At 48.0% G+C, this 22606-nt stretch overlaps 1 protein-coding gene across 6 annotated transcripts in view; it reads left to right on the top strand.

The window, feature by feature from the left end:
* AIFM3 (apoptosis inducing factor mitochondria associated 3) overlaps positions 1–22606 on the top strand; it is a 50692-nt gene that overhangs the window by 7864 nt on the left and 20222 nt on the right. For 3 of the 6 annotated variants that reach the window (XM_015644126.1, XM_015644125.1, XM_015644122.2), the window contains exons 2-8: positions 2399–2539; positions 5172–5261; positions 9892–10105; positions 18351–18460; positions 19833–19942; positions 20765–20809; positions 21997–22093. In XM_015644126.1, coding sequence (XP_015499612.1) covers positions 2509–2539; positions 5172–5261; positions 9892–10105; positions 18351–18460; positions 19833–19942; positions 20765–20809; positions 21997–22093 — 697 coding nt within the window. In that variant the 5' untranslated portion in view covers positions 2399–2508. The remainder of the gene's footprint in view (positions 1–2398; positions 2540–5171; positions 5262–9891; positions 10106–18350; positions 18461–19832; positions 19943–20764; positions 20810–21996; positions 22094–22606) is intronic. The other 3 variants (XM_015644129.1, XM_015644128.1, XM_015644127.2) reach the window with 1 other exon arrangement.

Genomic DNA, 22606 nt, shown 5'->3' with positions numbered 1-22606 from the left:
GATGTAGCAAGGTTTCACAGGTGATCCTGGGTTCAGCTACATTGTGTTGTATGTGGGCTTATTTCCTTCTCCTAACAGAGCTTATGGCTTTGGCCACAAATCCTGCAGGATCGAGCTCTGGATCAATACCTCAGGATGCCACTAGCAGTGACATGGCCCTGTTGTGTCCCCTGAATTGGTCTGACAGAGGAGGCTGGTGCCTTTCTGCAACAGCTGAGTCTCAGGTGACTTTGAAGCATCTCCATGTGCTTGCTGAGAGTGAGGCTGGGAGCAGCCAGATGCCTTTTCCCTTGATGGCATCAGCTGAAATCCTATCAAGAACCACTTTTGTGTTGCCTGGTGAACTCTATGAGTGGAGAAGGGACACCTCTGATGGCAGCCCTTCCCTCTGACCCACTTTGGGAGGTGCAGATGTCTCAGTGCCTTGGAAAGGTTGTAGGGACTGTGAGTGGAAAAACTAGGAGATGTGAAGTAGGCTTGAGGGGATGGTTGCAGATCATCATTTTTAAGATCCAAACAAAGCAAAAGCATCTCAGATGAATGGCTGACATTCCAACATTCAGGAACTCTGACATCACTCCAAGTCCTTGTTAAAACCAGCCAGACATGCTAGAAACCAGTCCCATATCAGCATCTCTGGGAAGTTTGGAGAAGTTGGAGTGATTCACTGGTGAGGCATATTTGGGACCCACCCTTCTGCCATCCAACCCAGCACCTGTCCAGGGGTCCCTGCTGTGGTCCCCCATATGTGTAGCATCCCAAGGGAATGCTGCAATGGTGCCAGGGCACTGCTTGCCTGGGGCATGATCCTGTCTTGCCACCACAGTGTCCACTTCTGCCGCAGGAAATCCACTGCAAGGAGCTGCTCTGGGTTAGTGGGACTTGGTTTGCTCCCGTGGCATCAGTGGCAGTATTTTATTATATGCACTAAACTGTTGTCCTCTATCGCTGATACATCAGTGATTCCAGACTTGGTTTGCCTGGTACAAAGCCATTTTCCCTTTCTCTCTGCTGGTTCTGGCAAAGGACCCTACAGCAGCTACTGCATGTAATGCCCCCACTGCATTTTCTCCTACTGTTCCCAAATCATCTTCTATCTTTATTCATCTTCTTACATGGTATCTTTTTTTTTGCATTTTCTCTTGCATAAATGTTGTCATGCTACTTTCCTAGGATGCTCTTGGGAGAAGAGCTCTTCCCTCTGCATTTAGTAATCCCTCTTTGCAGAGTGTCAAATAGCATTTGCCTGCTTTGCACCATGGGCAAGGCAGCGGGCTTGTGTTCTTCTATAGCTTGGGTTGCTTATTCAACGTGATCCAGACTCTGAAGCTGCTTCTGCAACACAGCTGGGGATGGCAGAGGTGATGCTGTGTATGGAAGGGGAGTTTGAAGGTGTGTTTTGGAGGGATATAGCTGAAAACAGGGGGGATACATCCTGATATGTTAAGTTGATGTTTAAACTAAAGAGAGAAGGTGCTTGGTATCTCTCTCCTGGCACTTCTCTAATTTCTTCTCATTGTAAAGATCTCAAGGCATTTTCTAAACTACAGAAAAACCTACTTTGCCTGTCTCAAAATATAATTTGGAAATTGTTTTTAGCTTCCTACCCAGATCAGAGGGATTTTTGAAAAATATATGGGAAAACCATAGTAAATCAGTTGAATTCATGTAGGAATGAGTAAAATGAATGAAATATCCTATTTTATTGCCAGTGTGTTGGATGAATCTTTGCTGTTTTCAGTCATGGAATGGAATTGGAAAGGTTTATCTAAATTCTTAGTCTTTACCAAATCTGAGAGCACCCCAAGTCAAAGCTAATAAGAGAAACTCTACTTGATCTTAAAAATTAAAAAAAAAAATAAAATAAATCTCAATAGTGTAAAAAAATGAAGTTGATGCAAAATGGTCTGATATCAAACACCATTTCTCTAAATAATTATTTGTTCCTAAGCCAATGGCATTTCTTAAGGAATGAGCATAACTGGCATAGGGGAACTTGCAGGACTGTGCAATAGAGCAGACTTCTTTTTTTCCATCTCTTAATAACACAAAAACCCCAACTGAAATGTATTTATGGTTCAGTCATTGTACTTCAGCTGTGACCTGTGTGCTTAGAGCTTTAATTCCCAAAGGCAGGGCTTTGGGAAATTTAATTAAAGTCTGGCCATAAATGATATGAGGGTTTTTGTAATTAACTTTGATGACTGAATTTATAAAGTTCCTAACTGATTTTAGCAGTGTCTCCCAGCACGGTGACCCCAGCAGCTCGTTGTCCCCATGTCCCTCAGGTCACCGAGGTGCCCGCAGTGCTGGGAGCACAGGGGGCCGCGCCATCCCGGCTTTGCTTTCCCTCCTTCCGGCCGGACCAGCTCTCATGGAGCTTTTCTACCCAGCGCAGGTGGGAATCGACGCGGGAGCTGGGACACTCGAGCTGGCCCTGTACCATGAGAGGATGTGGCCGCGACCTGGCTGAGCTGCCCGGCGCCGCTGCCTGTCCCACCCGGCACCATGGGAGGATGCTTCTCCAAGCCCAAACCAGGTGACTGCCCTCCCCATCCCACTGTCCCCATGGGAGAAGTAGGTCAGTGGTGGCCGCTGGCCGGGGGAATGTTAATACTCGGCTCCTGCAGGGAGGATTACTGGGCTTTTAATCCCCCCAAATTCCTCAGTGCTCTCTCTCTCACTCCCGGGCAGGGAGCTGCGGGGGGGTTACAGCAGTGCCAGGGTGGTGCCAGGGTGGTGGTATAGGTGGTGGGAGGGGACCTCACCCTGTACCATGAGGGAGGCATTGCCTGATTGCATCTCTGCCTGGTCACATCTTGTTCTTCACCACCCACTTGCTTCTCTCTTTCTGCTGGATCTGGAGCAGAGTTACCTCCCTGGTGTCCCAGTGTAGGTTTGGGTGACAGCTGTCCCAGCACAGATACATGGGGTTCCAGCACTTTCCGTCTGCCACAGCTTTGTCACTCACTGGCCAGCCCTTATTTCCTTCCCTGTGAGAAGGGAATGACCTGGGAAGGAGCAGGCCGGGTCCTGGAGCTGCTCTGTTGCTGGGATTTTATTTTCTTGGCAGAGTTTGTCCATCTGTACTGCTTTTGGTGGGGAAAGCAGCTGTAGACACCTGGACATCAAGGATTCTCCCCATGCCTGGCACATTCCTTTCATGGCTGGGCTGGGTGAGCTTCCTGCTCTGTAGTTTGGGGAAGGTTGGGTGTGTGCAAGGGACAGGGATGGTGCGACCTGTCAAGGCAAACTGGCTGGTTGAGGGGGGCCTGGTGTGGAAGTGCCAATGCTCTGCCTTGTCCTGAGCAGGCTGACCATAAACAGTACTGCATGATCACCCATACTTATCGCCCCTGGCAGTGCCTGCATGGCCCTGGCACCCGACCCCAGGGAGCCATGGCTGGTCCTGTCAGTGTTCCCAGAGCTGCCCTGGAAGAGGACTCTCAGCTCCCATCCTGCAGCTTGTTTTGGCCACCTCAGAGAGAGCTTACGGTTACCTTGTCCTTGTTACTTGCTTGTGCCCCAGGGCAAGGGGAATCAGAGAATGGTGATGATCTATCAGACCAGTCAGCATCCCTGTGTAGCCTTTGTGGGTGGAAAGATGTCTTTTGGGGACCTTTTCTTGGCAATTTGTCTTCACTGCCTGAGGCTGGAGAGATTTCAGGTTGAAGGACTAAATGGCTGGGCTGTGACTCACTGAGCATCCATGGAGTGAGGTCACTGCCTTTATGCATGAGAAAATAAAGGGGGTTTTCTGCCCTTGACCTGTACTGTGATTATGCGTCACCACCAAAGTAATATGGCACTGGACACGCTGACCTGTAAGTTTTCTCTTTAAAAGCCCCATTTATATATTTCCTTAAAATATTTGAGGAGTAAAAACACATCCAGGAATAAATACCTTTGTTGACTAAACTTGTGACAAACTCTGCTATGAGCTCCATTTAATTTTGTATCCTATCAACAAACTGTGTAATCTCGGACCAGTGTTGGAACACCAATGCTCTGTGGGCATCTTTCCTGAGCTGCAGATTTTTGTGGAGAGCTGTATTTGCATAGCAGGGCCAAATACCTGAAAATGCCACCCTGCAATGCACCTCCATCCCTCAGCTCTGGTTTGGATTAACATCTTCAAAGGCTTTGAACAAGCCTTCTGCTTCCCCTGGGTAGCTCAGCACTGACTGCAGGGCTTCATCCCAGGTGTATTAAACCTGCAAATGCAAGGAGGTAAACAGGGGAATTTGATATTACTGATTGTTCTAACAAAGGGTTTCAGTGACGTTTCATATTGGAATTGTACAGTATTAGAGCTGAGTACTAGAATTTACTATTTATAGGAATTCACTTATTCCTTGTCCAAATAAGAAGCAGGGACAGAATAGAGCTATTTGCTCTATCAGTGCTGTTTCCAAATGAAGGGAATATTTCAGATGCAGTCTGAAGTGAACGTAATTGATTCAGGCACTTTTTCAAGGTATACATGAAGTCCTTATCTGCTCCATTTCCTTCATTACAAGAGAGACCCTCATTTTCCCTGAGCATTCTCAAGATAACCTTGGCACTGTGAACTTATCACCTTTTGATGGGCAGATGGGTGATAGAAGAGCTCTGGGGAGTGGAGTCCTGGATCCCTAAGTAGCTGACTGTACTGCTGGCCAGCCATGAGGTCTGGCTCTGCTGCAGCATCCATCCCTGTCGGGATATTTCAGTGTTTAATTAAGAGCTTATGTTCAAACAGTGAAGTAATCTGCTGTTATCTCTAGTGGTGCAGTCCTGTGATGCCGGATCCTCTTCTGAAGGCCCAGTTCTCAGTCTCTGCATAATTTTCTTGTTGGGTTTGGTTTGGGTGTGTGATGCATTGGGGATGAGTTGCCCAGCTGGTAGCCTGCATGGTATCTCAGCACGCACTCCCACAGTGCAGCCAGGTTGGGATAATGGGTGACAGGAACCATCATATGGTAGCTCTGTGTGAGCTGTGGCAGCTCTGTCTCTGCACTGGGTATGGGAGAGTGGCTTCAAAACCTATAAATTGTGATTCTTCTTCTTCTGCTGGGGTCAGTGTTTGATAGTGGGGCAGAGCAGTCGCTTCCCAGCTCATGGGGTGTCTGGGGGTGGGCTTCACCCTTGCACAGAGAATGCATTTAGCAGGCAATGTGCTCCCTTTCCAGGGATGCTGCACACTGCTGGAGGGTGCTGGAGGGAGTGTCGTTGGCTGTGTGACCTGAGCTTGGCTCTGAGCTTGTCCCGAGCCTTGGTTGGTAAGTTCTACCTCCTGGTTCTGGACTGTAGAATTTGCTGACCGAGCATCTGGAGAGGGAGAGCAGAGTCAGGCACTTTTGATATGGTGGTTTTGTCATTGGCTCTGTCATTTTTAATAGAATGATAGAATCATGGAATGGTTTGGGCTGGAAGGGTCTGTAAAGATCAAGCAGTTTCAACCCCCTGCTGTGGGCAGGGACATCTTCCACTAGACCAGGTTGCTCCAAGCCCTGTCCAGCCTGGCCTTGGAAGGAGGGGAGAAGTGGTCCATAGAAATGGCTTGGAGTCTCTTTGAGACCACCTGAAGTCACTGTCGTTGGGGCTTGTAGTTGAGGTGGGGTGGGCGAGCCCAGGGGATGCCTGGAGAGTGCAGCTCTGGCAGGGCACCATGAGCCCCAAACATGGTGGTGGATTTACTCTGTGCTGGCTTTGGGAAAATAAACCCTGTTGGGGTAAACTGAGATTTCTGGCTGTGCCTGCTGGTCCCTGTAGCAACATCCCTTGATGCATTTCTGGCTTCTGCTGCTCCCAGAGTTGTTTGCACCATACAACCAGCACCAGACTATTCCCTTCCCTCAGCATTCCTCTGCCCTGTGCCTGCAGCCCTGAAGTGGCACATTCTGAGGCATCACAGGGTTTTGGGGCTGGGAAAGGCAGACACACTGCTCTCCCCTTGTCAGCTCAGCTCCTCCATCCCCTATAGTCAGGCATCTTGATCTTATCCAGACTCTACTTGGCTCAAATCAGCTCTTGGCTCACGTCAATTCTCTCTTCCCATATTAACTCAGTATTTTCCTGGTTTCTAGTATTTTAAGTATTGGGTACCTGGAGGTACAACCTTTCAATGGCCTGATGTCTGTAATTTAAATGTAGCCTCCAGAAGGGCTCTGAGCCATAATGGGAACTTAATCCTGTGATAAGGAAGTATTGGGGCATCTAATTGCCCTAATTTTTTTAAAAATAATGACTGTGACCCTGCATTGCAGGCCAGCCACCTGCTAGCATCCTGCTTTGGGATCAATGTAAATCATCCCAGCCTCATGTCTAAAGTGTATCTCCAAGAGCAAGCAGAGGCTTTGACTTGTCCCACAAGGCTGTGAATAGTGATTGAGAAGGAATAAATTTACAGGAGATGTAATGGGATATTAAGGGCTGACTGCTTGTGTGAATGACATCAAGGCAAAGAACAAGAACATCATGACCACAAGAGAAAAACAGCACCTGAGCCAACTGTGATAAATGGTGTTGGGACATGGTTCCTGATTGTATTTGAAGGATCCCAGCAGTGCTTGACCTAAAGGCTGAAAACCTGGGAGAAAAAAAATTGGGACAAAATTTATAGTCTTGTCAAGAGTCTGTATTTTAAATGATTCTGTGACTTTGAGGAGCTGAATCAGGGTTTTTGGGTACTGAGAGCTTTGCAGTGCTGAGGTGTAAATGGATACGTGATATGAGCACTTGCTAATGCTCAGCTGGTTCCTCTGCTTTTTTATATTCTTATAAAATATTTCCAGCCCTTGCCTTCTGGTTCTTCATCTATGTAAGTGTGTATCTATAGAGATATCTTAAAAATGTGCATGAAACTTGCACAAACACATACACACACATATGTATGTGTATAAGTGATGTTGGTGGCACAGAGCAAGCAGGCACATTTCTGTCTCTTTCTCTCATCTATATCTATACCTATACATATATACATCTCTATATTTTTATCTATATCATCTATATTTATAACTTTATGCCCATACCTATGTATCAATATCCATATTTATATCCATATCTCTGCCTATATTCCTGAGGAGTTGCCTACAGTCTAGATTTGTAGTCACATACCTAAAACTTTCCAAATAGTTTGCTTTAAGGTCCAGACCCTCTTTTAGCAGTTATAGGATATGACTGTCAAAGAGCTGGAACACACTGGCTCCAGCCCCATTGTAGCAATCAGATTTTAGAAATAAACTTGGGTTTATAAATATTTCATTTAAATGTCATTTTCCCTTATGGGAACTGAAGCAGTTTGCTGGATCAGCTCAGGTGCTGTTTAGCCCTGGATTCCTGGAGGGATCATCCCTCAGGAATGCAGATTCCAGGCCAGAGGAACACCGCATGAGGGGCTGAGAGGCACGAGAAGGAGGAGGAGATGGGGGTGAAAGGAGTTGCTGAGTGGCAAGTAGGATAAACCCCCCACAGAGCCAAGCAGTGAAGTGTGGGGCCCAGAATAGGAGAAGGAAGATTTTATAACTCTTTTTCTTTTCCTCTGGACATTTGTCCAGCAGTGTTGGTGGGTGCCAAGTGGGGATGGCTGAGTGCCAGAGACCTGCTGCTTCCTGTGTATGTTTTTCTAACTGAGGAAGAAGGGAAAAGCTCAGAGCTACATTGTCATCTTCATCCCTGCAGGTTGATTTGCCTGTGAATCAGTGGGCACTCCATGTGCTCACCTGACCCAAATGTGCTCTGGAAAACAAAGTCCTGGGGCATCAGCCAAGTAAGAGATGTGAGTTCCCTGCAGGGTGAATTCACAAATATCCTTGTCCCCCTCACCATTAGGGCTCAGAGCCATCAGCTTTGCCCAACCTTTGTCTCATTCTGCAGCATGGTCTGGCTCTGCAGTCTGGCTGCAAGGATGCACAGCCACGCTTTCTGCAGACTGACTGTGAAATCATATGCCATCAGCCTCCTGTTTCCTGGGCCAAAAGTATTTCGCTGGGACTGCATAAATGTGTATTCATTATATTTCCAAATTCTGTCCTGGAAAATCCATGTCTGCTTCTCCCAATGCTCTAGGAAAGTGCTTATGGAGAGCAGCCTTTTCACTGGGTGCCTGCAGCAGCTGGGCTGCTACTCTAGAGCTCCAGGAACAGATCTGCTCGTTGCAATGTGGGATTTTTAAAGCGTGGTGCTGGCCCTATTCATTTGCATTAACTCCTGCAGCTGCAAGAGCATAGCAGAATGTGATGTTTTCTGTTGGTTCAGTGTTTATATGCAGAAAATCACTTTTCTGGATCTGTCTGTCAACTACCCCTGGTGAATCCTGCCCACAGTGAGCAGGGTGAGCACAGGGATTTGGCACTTTGGCACAAAAAGCCATGCACTAGCCATGCTTGCCTTGCTGAGCAGGCACAACAAGCAGAAACATGCAGGACCCCTGAGACAGCCACCTGCCTCCAGGGCCTGCATGGCTTTGGCCACTTGCTTTTCTCCCTTCCAAAATGAATGACCTTCTCCCTGACTTGTTCTTCCATTGTTCTCTCAATATTCTTGCAATTAAACTTTTGGGTCAACAAATGAGGCTGGGAAGACCCAGCATCACTGTAATTCAAAAGCTTTGCTGAAGGACTTGTTTTTACCCTTCCTCTGCCTTTCCTTAAACTGTTTAGTTTGTGAACTTTATCTTCTCCACAGATTTTCATGACATTTATAAGATAAGGAAAGCTCAATGATTTCCCGTGTACTTGAGACACTTCACCAGTCTGCAGCACTTTCCCCTGGCTTGCTATAGAACTTCCTGGCATTTATTATTATATTAATGGCTTTAGCTTGATGAAGTCCCTAGGAGATAAAGTGATGTTTTCCATTTTGTGATGTGAGAGGTCATCAATGGCTTCTGATACTGCTGTGACCAGCTTGCCCAGCCCGGCCATGGGGTGGAGCATGGGGGTGTAGCTGGGTGGGCCTGGAGGGGGTGGGTGAGCACTGCCCTTCAGGGAGCTTGTATGAACACAGAATGAAAGAATGATTTGGGCTGGAGGAGGTCTTAAAGCTCATCCAGTTCCACACCCTGCCATGGGCAGGGACACCTTCCACTATCCCAGGGTGTTCCAAGCCCCATCCAACCTGGCCTTGGACACTGCCAGGCATGGGGCAGACACAGCCTCTCTGAGCAAACCTGTTCCAGGGCCTCACCACCCTCACAGTAACTTCTGCATGTCCTCACCTGGGTGGCTGAAGAGAGAGCCTTTGCTCCCCACTGTCCCTGCTCCCACGTGTCCCTGGGTCCTCTGGTCCCCAGGACAGGGAGGATTTATTGTCAGGCCTGATCACTGGTAAGCACATGAGAAAAATGGACCATCCTTGCTTCTCTCACCTATTGTTGAAGAGTCATTCTAGACTCAAAATCTCATGTGGAAATAATTTTGTGTATTTCTAGTTCCTTATTAATTGGTCTCCATCTAATGAAGCAGCTTTATGCACCATGCAGTGTCGACTTTCTCTTTCAGTTAACATTACCTCCAAACAATTAAAGAGGTTTTTGACATCTGTCTGAGCCTCAGAGACCCTGGCATGCCTCATGTGGAGCTGCCTGAAGCTGTTTTCCACTAAACAAGACAAGAACTGTAGCTGAAATGTTGCTTTGCACCAATGACTCATGTCTGCTTTCAAGAATATGTACTTTATGAATGCAAAGTGCCCAATGCAGAAAGAACAGAGGAATAATGGGCTCAGGTAGTCAAGTCAAGCTTGATGTTAAATCAAGCAAGCACTGCCAAGCCTTGCAAGTCAAGCCAACAAAAAAATATCTGTTTTGATGTCTGTTTCCAAGTTCAGGGAGGGAAGGAGTGATAGAACAGTGAACAGCAGCAAAACCTCTGGCTTCATTTTAACAAAAGTTTTGGGTTGTTCCTGCAGTTGAAGTGAAAATTGAAGTTGTGATACCTGAGAAGGAGAGAAACAAGGAGGAAATGTCACCCAATGGGAAAGCCAGCCCTCTGATCTACAAAGTCAATGGGACTACCCGGCACTACCACCTTGAGGAGCATCCAATTGCCGGCAACCCCTACCACAACCCAAAGGACGTGGTAGAAGCATCTGTGTGCCATGTGAAGGACCTGGAGAATGGACAGTAAGTGCCCAAAGTTTTTGCAGATAAAACTTGAGGGACCTTCTAACCTAATCTGAATGCCCTGTCTTGTTCTTTGGAGTTGTTGGAGATGATAATTTAGCTTAGTAAGCTTTTTTTTATCTTAAAAAAATACAGCATGGGCAAGTGACAAATGTTCTTACCAGAAGGTCTGCTGTTCTCTGCATGATCTGCACTGGGACTTGGCTCAGAAGGAGGTGATGTTCTATAGCAGAATTTCTCAGGAGGCTCCACTCAACTTGCATTAACCAACCTAGACATTTCTTTTATATATTTGTAGCCTTAGTGATTTTACAAAACAGCAGGAGAAGCGCATGGATGGAGCTGATGAGGCAGGACACGTGCTCCATCCTGTCTGCAGTGCCTGGCTCTTCCAGCTGAGGTCATCAATTTGCTCTTTCACTAAGGATGCAGCTTTCCAGATCTTTTGCAAATGAGAACACTCTTCAGCTGGGCACATTCACTGCCCTGATTTAATTTTCTGAAGTCTAAAGTGTGCCTGTCCCAGTCGCTGTGCTTCAAAGATGCCTCTTTACTGGGGTAGAAGTGCTGGTTCCATTGACATCTCAGAAGGTCCCATCTGTATGGAAAGAGTTTAAATAGCTTTTCTCTAGTTCCAGCAGCACCCCTGCCGGAACTGCACCAAAGGGGAAAGTGCCGGTGGCCGAGAGAAGGCTGGGATGGGTCTGTGCTTCTGTTCATTGTTAATGCTGTTGTTGTTTGTTTGTCTTGCTCTACATACTAGTAAAGAACTGCTATTCCTTTTCCCATACCATTGCCTGAAAGCCCCTTAATTTCAAAGATATAATAATTCAGAGGAAGGGGGAAGGGGGAAGTAACAGTGTTCCATTTCAACAGAGGCTCCTGACTTCCTTAGCAGACATCTGTTTTTCAAACCAAGGCACAGGAGAATTGGGAAGAGGATGGAAACTCTTACCTTTGGAGGTGGCTCTTGACAAGCATGAGGGAAAGGTATTCTCACACATGTCATATTCCAGTGGATGTGGCCAAAACCCACCAGATTTTTCCCCACCAGCCAACAAGGAGACACAGGCTATCCTAGGAGCTGTGTGTTTTTGGAGGATGCATATTCCAGAGTACAGTCAGATTGTCAGCCCTCTCTATCAAGTGACGTAGGAGAAGAACAAGAAGCTTTGAAACAAATTAAATAGGAGGATGTTGATGTAGTAGTCCTTTGGCCAGTCAGGACAGGACAGGGTGAGAAAAATGTACTCTACACCAAAGCCATGAAGAATGGTCCTGGAGCCTCTTACAGAAGGTACCTGGGGAGACTCGGGGACAATCCCTGGGGTTCTGGTGTCAGGTATACAGAGGATCTGAGACCTGTTACACTCCAAATGAAAAAGAGTTTGTTAAGAGGTTTGATCTGCTTCAGAAGTGATTAGCACTGAAGCACAGCTCCTTCTGGCACCCCAACTATCAGTGCAGGGCTGGGTGTTCACAGAGAAAGTCTCTGCCATACATCATGCCACTGACGTTACCCGGAGTAAGTGGATTGCTCTGATCACACAGAAAGCTTGGACAGGAAACCCCAATTGCCCTGGGATCTTGGAAATCATCACAAACTGTCCCTACGGTGAAAATTACAGACTGTCATCAGAAGAGGAGGAGGAGAAGGTGACAGGTGCTGAGAAGGCCCCACCCATATAATCAGCTGCCTGAAAATGCAATGTGCTCTCTTCACTGACAGTTCTTGCCTTATTGCAGGGATGCATTAAAAATGGAAAGTTTCTGTATGGGGTCCTACATGGTGCGTGGCAGGAGGTTTTGAGGGACAAGGTGAATCAAATCAGGTTGCAGAGTTGACAACTTTCCAGCTGGCTTTAGATACTGCTGAGTGAGAGAAATGACCAACACTCTACCTCTACAATGACTCGTGGATGGTAGAAAATGCTCTGTGGGGGTGGCTGGAATGATGGAAAAAGACCAGCTAGCAGCACAGAGAGAAACCCATCTGGGCTGCTGAATTGTGGTGAAACATTGGTGCCTGGGCAGAAGAGTTGGCTGTCAAAGTCCATCCTGTGGATGCACATGTCTGTAAGAGTCAGGCACTGAAGAGTGTCGCAACAATGGGCAGGTGGATTGAGCTGCTGAGATGAAAGTGTCTCAGGTAGATTTGGGCTAGCATCATAAGAATAAATTATTTCTGGCTCAGTGGGCCCATAATACCTCAGGCCATCAAAGAAGAGATGCAACACGGCCTCATGATTAAGTGGTGGACTTAACCATGGACACTATCTCCTGGGTAATCCACGGTTGTGAGAAGTGTGCTGTGATCAAGAAGGTCAAGTGGGTAAAGCTCCTGTGGTCTGGGGGGTGGTGGTCAGTGTAAGGCTTGGAAGACAGATTGCATCACACTGCCACAAACCCGCTGCCAAGGTAAGCATTATGTGCTGGCAATGATAGAAGGCATGACTGGCTGGCTGGAGACATAGCCCATGCTTTACACCACTGCCTGGGACACCATTTTGACCCTTGAAAAACAAATCCTGTGGCAACAAGGCAGCACTGAAAGAACTGAGTCAGACAATGGGACTAATTTTAAAAATATCCTTATAAACACCTAGGCTCTCTTAAAGGTTTTGAGGAACTGGATTTATAAACACTGAACAAGGTATTTAGTGGGTGTACATTATTCCCTGTCATGCACCAGGCCCTGGGAAAATGGAATGGTGCAATGCACTGTTAAAAACAATATTGAAATTAATGGGTGGTGGGACCTTCAAACACTGGGATCTAGATTTAGTGAAGGCCACACTGTCAGTTAACGCCAGAGGCTCCACCAGTCAACCTGGCCCTGGCCAATCAAAACCTCTAGGTACTGTAGAAGGGGATAAAGTCCCCATGGTGTATGTGAAGAATGTCTTAAGGAAGCAAGTTTGGATCAATTCTACCTCAAGCAAAGACAAACCCACCTATGGGATTGTTTTTGCTCAAGGATGTGGGTGCCTTTGGTGGATGATGTAGAGGGACAGAGAAATATAATGTATCCCTCAAGGAGATTTGACATGTGGAGGTGTGGGTGACCTGCTGCCACCTGTGCAGGTGAGCAGTGGCAGCAGGGCTGGAGAGGAGCAGGGCAGAGCACAGGCAGCAATCGGAATTGCCTTGATGGTGGAGTAAAGAAAAAGGGGGAGACTGTCTTGGGAAGTACTGGTTGCACAGAGAGGGTTCAGTTCCAGGGTCAAGATGCAGCCTCACCCAATCTAAGGAAGGTGTCCCTGCCCATGGCAAGGGGTAGAATGAGTCTTTAAAGTCCTTTCTAACACAAACTACCCTGTGATTATGTGAATAGCTAGATTGACTGCAGAGCAGGGAGTATGATAGATTAAAAAATTTGCAGAGCTGTTCTGGCTGCAGGGAAGGTGAGGGAGAGCTGGCTGCAGCCTGTGAGAACATACTTGGCTGCAGGTGGCCATAGCAGGGAGCTAAAGCCAGGGTTAGGAAATGGCATTAGTCTGGGAGCTGATCCCATGTGCATCAGTTGCTGCACCATGCTAGGAGTGTGACAGTAGATATGCTAACATCAGACATTTTAGGTTGAGAATAGCTGTTTTCTAGCAGGCTGAGTCCAGGTCAAGATAGGAGTTCTGTGAGAGGGTGCCACAACTCACATGAACAGTAGGCCAAGCCAAAGGAGTCCCCTCATGCTAGTACCGAGACGGATTTTCTGAAATGATTCTCCCAAGGATGGGGATGGCAGCAGCTCAGGGTGTTGGCATGAGGCTTTGGACACTACTGCCTTGCATTAGTGGAGTCTGCAAGCACAGACTAAAGCACAGACTGTGCTTTCTGCCCAACCTTTATGTCTTTCTGCTACCAGCATGGCCTCAGCAGAACTGAGATGCAGAAAGATACTGTAGATACAGGATAAACTGGTGCTACTCTACCCAGCCAGCCTCCCAGCAGGCTAACTGGAGGGACAGAAAACAGCCCCGTGGTGCTCTCACTGCTCTTGAGCAAAGGTCCTTTGCAGGCCAGAGCTGAGATTCAGCTGTGCTTCCTGGGTGGGGAGTGGAATGGGACAACAGGACAAATTTTCAACTGAGTAAACAGCTCAGCAAGGTGCAGGGCAGTGTAAATCATTCTCTAAATTACTCTGGAGTGAGTACAGGATGGGAGCCTTGCAGGTGACTGTGTGCTGACTTGAAGACACCAGGTCTTGTTTTTTACTCAGCTCACACTGCACCTTGGGCAAGCTGTAAATTCTTTAACTTATCGTATCTTCCCACAGAGATATGGTTGCCATTGAACAGGTTTTATCAGCTGAGGAATGCAGCAGGGCTTGTACTGCTCCATTCCCCTTGTGCAGAGGGAAGAGCTCCAAGTGTCCTACTCCATGGGGGAGCAGAGCTACATCTCTGAGGAGCAAGGTGGCTGAATTAACGGGGCAAAGGGCAAAGGGAGAAGTGTGGCTTTCACCCAAGGTGGCAAGGAAATTGGGAAGTTGAGCATTTGTCATTGGACAGTTGGTGCAGATCTTGCACTTGCCCAAAGTCTGGCTTGAGGTGGGTTTGAGGGTGTAACAGAAGTGTTGGTGGGCTGAGCCCTGTTCTCATCTCCATGGCTTCAAAGCAGAGTGGAGCAAGTGTCTGTGTAGCCTGGAGGAAAGTATTGGGATTGAGTTGGGATGTTGTCTGAGAAGGAATGAGCATGCAAAGTCTGTCCCAATCTTCTGAGACCCTGGCACCTGGCATGCATGAATAGCATTCTGGAATCACACATGGCCAGTGACTTACTTCCTTGAGCAAGTGGGGTTTGCTATGGCCACAGTGATGTGTTTGGCACCTGAAAGGCAATGTGCTGGGATAGCTGTAGAGATGGTTTTCTCTCTGCAGTGGGAGAAACCAGGATTTCCAGATAAACATCAAGCTGTTTGCTTTCTGGCTGGAAGAAGGGAAGTCTCCAGGGAACAGCAGTCTGTGTTCCTTGTCCAGCTCCATACAAAACAAGGGCTCTCTCCTCAGCTCTAACTTTCCTCCTTGGTTAGCTAGAAGACTCTGCTCTGGGGAAGCAGCTGCTGACAGTTGCATTGGAAAGAGGTTCAGTGTCTCAGGCAGACCATGGATTGCACAGAGTGTATCAGGACTATTGGTTGGAAAGTGAGCATCTGAGAGGTAAGAAGAGACAGGGTGTGCTGAGAGAAAGGTCTGATGGACCTGGGGAAGGACAGTGAGCAGACAGAGAGTAAATGTCTGCTCAGTTCAGTGCAACATCAGTGTCACTCAGCAATGCCTGGGCACTGCTCTGCAAGGCTGAGGAAATGCCTTTGGCCAAGGTTTGGGCAGGTGGAGCTATGGAGTCTTCAATGCTGGAGCCTTCTGCGCCGCAGTCTCCAGTCTGCAGAGAGGATCAATGAGCATCCTCCTGAGAATGCTGGATGGTTGAAAGTCTCATGCTCCTGTAGACAGTGCCACTGACCAGTGTAACATGACTACCAACGTGAGCCCAGTCTGTACACAGTCTACAGGGCATGGGAACTCTGGCAAACATGTGTTGAAGCTGTAACACAGAGCCTGTGCCCAGCCAGCCTGCACCAGGCAGAGCCAGAGTTGTTTGTCACCATGGAGGAGGCACAACATTCCTACATCCCTGAGATACTGTGGACAAATTCACCTCTGCATGGAGCAGAGGTGTGTATTGCTCAGTTTATCCCTGATAGGACAGAAGGCTATGGAGCACCTCTTGAACAACACAAGAGTGATAGAAAGTATTTTCTAAAATACTGCTTTTCAGTGCTAGTGGTATCTGCTCATCCAGCAGATGGGTGTGCTCAGTAGCTCTTTCTGGCTTGCAAACAAGGTGCATGATCAGCAAAGAGATGTTTTTGGCCAGGATGGGGCTGAATCTCAGCCTGGCTTAGCTGGTCAAGGAGGGATGTGTTGCCCAGTGAGCCTAAAAACTGCCAAGCTCAGTGTCGTAAACAATTCCTGCTGTGCTAATCACACTTTGACCCAGGGTACCACACCGTGGAATCACTTAATCAGAATAGTTTGGGCTGGAAGGGACTATTAAAGGCCATCTGGTCCAACCCTCTGCCATGGGCAGGGGCACCTTCCAGTAGACAAGATTGCTCAGAGCCTCATCCATAGAATCACAGAATATCATGAGTTGGAAGGGACTTAAAAGGATCATCCAGTCCAACTTGAAGACCTGCACAGGGCACCCCAACAGTCCCACCCTGGGCAGCCCTGGCACCGCCATCCAACCAGTCCTGGAGCTCTGGCAGCCTCGGGGCTGTGCCCATTCCCTGGGGAGCCTGGGCAGTGGCCCAGCATCCCCTGGAGGAAGAACCTTTCCCTGATATCCAGCCTGGTCCTCTCATGGCACAGGTTCATGATGTTCCCTTGGTAACTGCTCTGTACTTCCATTTATCATCAATGTGTTTGGCTGAGGCATCAGTGAACCAGACATCTTTAACTTCGGAGTATGACGTTATGCAGGAATACCAAGTATAGCACTGGGCTTATGCAGCTCTTGCAAGCCCAGCATATCTGGGATCATGGCTATCTGTAATTTTGCAGGTTTTGTTGGCCCTTCAGTTATATCCATTGGACCTGTGACTTCTGAGACGTGCACACCATTTGTGCACTGTTGGTCTTTGTGCAATACCAACTCATGGAGTACAGCCCTTCTTAATACTGGCTAACAGATTAAAAGGTCTTTGGATTTGCACAGATTTGTGCTATTGAATTTTTTCTCCTTGTTTAAGAGCTTGGGTCACAGATTGTAATCCCTTTTACCAGTCAGAGTATCTCTTCTCAAGATCTTTTAATGCTGCAGAACTGAACCCTAATGGTTGTTTAGGTCTGTGTGGGCCTTTCTGGAACACGTTAAGTCCCATGTTCAGCAAAACCCCATTCAGGTCTTATAGGATTATTGGAATGAACTGTCCCAAGTGATGAATAAATTTTTAACTCCTCTGTTAGCATTTGTAAAGCCTTTTGTGACTATCAAGCCACCCCTAGGTCTGGCTTTTCCTCATTAATGCATAAAGTGATCTTGCTGTATGAAAAAATCCAGGAATATGATTTCTCCAGTATCCTGAAATAGAACCATGAAGACCATGTCCTTTACATCTAGAACTGCCATTTATTTGTGTTCAGCTGCTTGTGGGGTGGCACTGAGAGTGGCAACGTTTGAGATGAGTTTTCCATGTTGGTATTCAGCCACTGATAATCAGTCATTAAGTGCCAGCTCATGTCTGGTTTCCTCACTGGCCAAACATGAGATTTATATGGGGTATGTGTCCTAAATATAATGCCCTTTTGTTCTAAATTTTTAATAGATTAATTTTCAATTTTTTCCAGAAATTTTATTATATGGAGTTTTTGTGCATCTGGCTGACCAAACATTCCTGTTGTGCAATTGCCAAACTTCTTTTAAGGATATCATATCCTAAAATGTTTTATTCATGATCTATGATTGCAATGTGTGTAAGGTCATTAATTTTTCCCCAGGTAACCACAAACAGACTTTGACAGTGGAATAGATAATACTTTGTCCTATGGATCCTGTTAGACGGACTCTTTTTCCTTTAAAACTTAAATTTATTTTTTCAGCATTTATGGAGGTGATCTGAGATATATGGGCTCCTGTAGTAATTGGAAAATTCAAATGTTGTTTTCTAGGTCCTACTGGTAAGTAGATATGGGGCCCATCCTTATCAGACCATTGGTAGGTCATAATGTGCTGTGTGAGAAGGCCAAAAGTTCACCCAGAGCTTAATATTTTTTTCCTTTTGTGCCTCTGTTAACTCAGAAGGGTTGTGGGGGGTGGTTTTCCTGTGGAGGTTTTCCATTACTTGTGTTCCCTCCATTCTGCACCACTTTGACTAACTCTGCTATCCTGCATTGGACTGTCCCCCGAGGTCATCACAGGGGACTCCTAAAGTCACTTGCTCCCACTACCAGCTCACCCAGCAGCTGGGCTGGTGCTTTGAGCTGCCCCTTGGCACAATGATGGATAAATGATGGCCACTCAATGGCCCAGCTTGAATGTGCCCCAGGCTGGGACAGCAGAGCCACCTCCAAAGCTGTCTTGGTGACAAGGAATGACCCACATCTGTAGTCACCTCAAGCCAGTAGTGAGCAAGCTGAAGGAGGAGGGGAGCCTGGTGGGACTGGGGCTGGATTGTAGGGTAGAGTGGTGGCATCTGCTGTGAGATAGAGACTCTGCCATCTGTTTCCATGTTCCTCCTTGCCAGGATGCGAGAAGTGGACCTGGGGTGTGGGAAGGCTCTGCTCATCAAGGATAATGGCGAGTTCCACGCCGTGGGACACAAGTGTCCCCACTACGGGGCTCCACTGGTCAAAGGTCAGTCTGCATCATGTCCTGGAGAGCAACCAAGGGCATCACAGGGCAAAGGACAGTCCCCTGACTATGCTGCCAAGCATGCAGCAGTGCTGCACTGCACACTCAGCATCACCTGGGCATTTTCTGGCTGGGGAATGCATGGACAGCAAGCTGGAGTTGCACAAAACACCCCAGAGCACTTTGCCATCTCTGGTTTGCAGCTGCCACTGCTGATCACAGGGCTGGGCTTCTTCTAGTTTAAGGGAAAGAGAACTCTCTTTGAGATCCTTTCAGTAGCAAAAAGAATGTTGCTCATTATCACTTCTTGACCTGAAGTGGGATGAGGTGGAGTGGTTTCCCATCTTGGGACATAAAAATATGCATCCTCAGCACAGGCTTCAGGCAGGTCTCTTCTCCAAGCTGAAGTGATGGCAGCAGGCAGTGCTGGCCTGGCTGTTTATTGGCATGCATCACCAAAACTGAGGTTGGGAGGGCACTTCACTGGAGGTGGGATCCTGGGGAAGACAGGGGACCATCCTTCTGAGTGTCTTCTGAGCATTGCTGTGCTGTGTGTAGCAGCCATGCTCTCAGCCCCTCCCCTAGGGTGAGCAGCTTCCTGAGCAGGGCAGAGGAGCCCCTCGCTACCCTGGAGGTGAGAGCTCACTGCCGTTTCAGAGACCTGTGGTGCATTCCCCAGACTGGCTGTCACACAGGGATCTCTCTGCGGACTTTGCTGCAGCCATAGGTGCAGGGGGGCTGCTCCTGCACCCCACACATGCTGGTGATGAGATGTGGCACTGCCGTGCCTCAGCAAGCAGAGACACAAGCTCAAGACCAGTCCATGGCCACATGGCAGCTTATGCTCTGCCCCGGTGTTGTAGCAGGGAAAGCTGAAGAGGGAAGAGGTAGCAGCCTCTGAGCCAAGACCTAGAGAAAAGAATACATGGCTTTGGGCATGCCTGTGCCTCCCAAGCATGTGCAAGTGCCTTGCTGTGCCAGGGTCTGCTCTGGAACATACATACTCTAAATCAATGATGCAGTACTTGAGGCACCACTTGTTCTGGGTAATAGTGGGACCTGTAAGGATGACCATGAGACTCTGGGGATGGCAGCCCCATCCTGGCTGGAGAGTGAAGTTATATCCTAGAGCAGACAGCTTTGGAATTGTGCCCAGAGGTACTGGAGGACCCTGCCATCGAAGACATTTTAAAAGGAATTGCTCATAAGGGATCCCAGCTTGTCCCAAACATGTCCAGTGTGCATGTTCAGAAAAGTCCACTGTTGTCTATCCAGGTCCACATCAGCTGCCATGTGTCCTGTGTCATGTGCCATCCCACAGGATGGGAGGCAGCTGCAGGGCAGCACCAACCCTGCTCTGCATTGTTCCCTGCAGGGGTTTTGTCCAAAGGAAGAGTCCGCTGTCCCTGGCATGGAGCTTGCTTCAATATCGGCACAGGTGACATTGAGGACTTTCCTGGCTTGGATAGTTTACCCAGGTTCCAGGTGAGATCCTTGTCCTTGCAGCAGAGGAAACCACAGAACCGCGGGATGCTCTGGGTTGGAAGGGACCTTGCAGCCCACCTCATTCCATCCCCTGCCATGGGCAGGGACACCTTCCACTATCCCAGGTTGCTCCAAGCCCACTCCAACCTGTCCTGGAACACTTCCAGGGATGGAGTAGCCACAGCTTCTCTGAGCACCCTGTGCCAGGGCCTCCCCATCCTCACAGGGAACAATTCCTTCCCAATACCCCATCTGACCCTGCCCTCTGGCAGTGGGAACCCATTCCCCCTTGTTCTGTTACTGCAGGTCCTTGCCCAAAGTCCTTCTCCTGCCCTCTTGGAGCCCCTTAAGGCACTGAAAGGGTCTCTGAGGTATCCCTGGAGCCTTCTCTTCTCTTGGCTGAACCATCCCAGTCCTCTTCTTTTTATTGGGATAAGCAGCATTGTATATGGCATGGAACAAATATTTTTCAAGAATGTGCTAGTGTCTCCAATGGAGAGCAGTTCCTTCCTTCCTGAAACTCCTTTTCACCCACCCACAGGCATCAGACAACTCCTGGGAACCTGGGAGTGCCCAGTCAGGGAGATCTCAGGAGTAGGGTGGGAATGATATGTAAGCTTGGGGTAGAAATCAGGTTGTACACTGAGCATTGGTGAGTGGTTGATATCAGGCAAAAGATCCCACAGCCTCGAGCTGGGATGAGCCCTGCCATGGCCTCAGCTGCTCCTACAGGTGACCTGTTCCACCACCCCTTGTTCCTTAGCTGTTGCCCAGAGGGAGCCCTTGCTGCTCTGCAAACCAGCACTATTCTGTCACCCTCAGGTGAAGATTGAGAAGGAGAAGGTATACATCCGAGCAAGCAAGCAGGTGAGGGGCCACTGACATCCAAAAATTAAGGCTAATGGTTTCATGCTTTGCTTTATGTGCATGGGGGTGGGGGGAAATGCTTATCTTTGATCCTCTGTTCTGGGCAGAGGGATGTGTGAGTATACAGTTCATATGGAGGTACGAGTGGAGCAAGGCAAAGGTGTTGGGTTCCCCTCCCACCCAGCCTCCCTGCAGCTGCTGGATACCTGGCCTAGGCTGTCCATGCTTTCAGGTCTTACAGGTGTTTGTCCTGCTTTTGTCCTATGTTTCCTTAAGATCAGAGCAACTTCTAATTTAGCTGGTCCATGGAAAGAGGCCTCTTCCACCAGCCTTTTGGCATGGTGATGACAGAGTCCACTTGTGCACCCTCTTGAGCCCACACATCAGCTCCTGCTAGAGAGCAGGAGCTCTACCTGCTCTACCTGCTGCAGGGGTAGAAAGGGCTCTTCTGCCCTGATGGGATGCAGAATGAAACCCACTGAGGCCACTGCAATCTTTTTTTCCATGAAAAGTTATTTTGATGCATGGTTTTATGTACTGTTAATGCAAATCCAGTGGCTCAGAGCCCCAGTGGGCCCATTATAGCACTTGGGTTAGATCCATAGATGTCATCTGAATAGCAGCACTTCAACTCTACCTGATTTGGGGATGAGATGAGGGGAAACTGAGTCTATTTGCTCTACCAGGAACAGATTTTGGCCTCTAATGCCTGGGAACAAGGGGTCTGTGTAACAGGGCTACACTGGCATAGGTCCATGCCTGTGCCCTGATGGATCAGACAAGTCCATCAGCTTTGGATGTCAGGTGTACAAGCTCTGCTCAGGTTCAGGATAAAATTCCTGACAGAGCTTCTTCATTCTTGTCTCACCTGTGGTACAGAATTGCACAAGGACACACCTGCTTTTTCTATTACCCCACCACCACCCCAGCTCTGAGTAGCTGCATGGCTTTGCAGAAGATGATGGATTTATTTTTCCTTTGGACCTTGTAAGGGGTAGTGCACTGGATGTTGGAATGGCATTTGAATGAGCAGGGGTTTGGAGTCGTTCAGTACAAGGGTGGGGTTGTTCCTTTCCTATCCAAGTTGGTTTATGACACTGCACAGTTGTCCCCATCCCTGCCTGGCTGCCCACAGTAATGCTGAGTAAAAATAATTGCTTTTCTTCTTCTTTTTGGTGGTGACACAGGCTCTTCAGACACAGAGAAGGACAAAGATGATGGCAAAGTGCATCTCCTTGAGCAACTACAACCTGAGCAGCACCAATGTGCTGATCATTGGTGCAGGTAAGGGTGGCATATGCTGGAACTACTGTGTGTGTCCCCTCCCAGGCAGGGATGCAAGGAGGGTGTGTCTCTGTGCCCTGTACCCTCTGTCACCTTTCCTGTGTTCCTCCCTGTGCAAAGGGTCACACCAGAGGGTCTTCCTGACCCTTTTTGTTCTACATGCTAATGATCTGAAGGTGCCCTGTGGTCCAGTCTGTGGAGCTTTGTAGTTCCCTGTTGCTATGTTTTGGAGTGAAGCACAATCCTCTTCCTGTTATTCCCTTCCCAGTTACATCAGCAACCCCTGATTTCCACAGATGATGAATGTAAAATCTTTTCAGGTCCCTATGATGTTAATATAACCTTTTCTCTTGTACCTTGCACTGTTTCATCCCATTGTAGCTCCAAAGTTCCCACCTCAAGATGCTTCTATGAAAATAAGTTCTTCCATCTTCCCGGCAAATATCAGATCCCTGCCAAAAATAGCAAAGCTGCCAAGCTCCCTTCCCTTCCCTTCCCTTCCCTTCCCTTCCC

Source organism: Parus major, chromosome 15 (assembly GCF_001522545.3).
Source record: "Parus major isolate Abel chromosome 15, Parus_major1.1, whole genome shotgun sequence".
Classification (NCBI taxonomy): Eukaryota; Metazoa; Chordata; class Aves; order Passeriformes; family Paridae; genus Parus; species Parus major.
The sequence above is the reverse complement of the archived record's forward strand: the minus strand, read 5'-3'. Positions and strand labels throughout refer to the sequence as shown.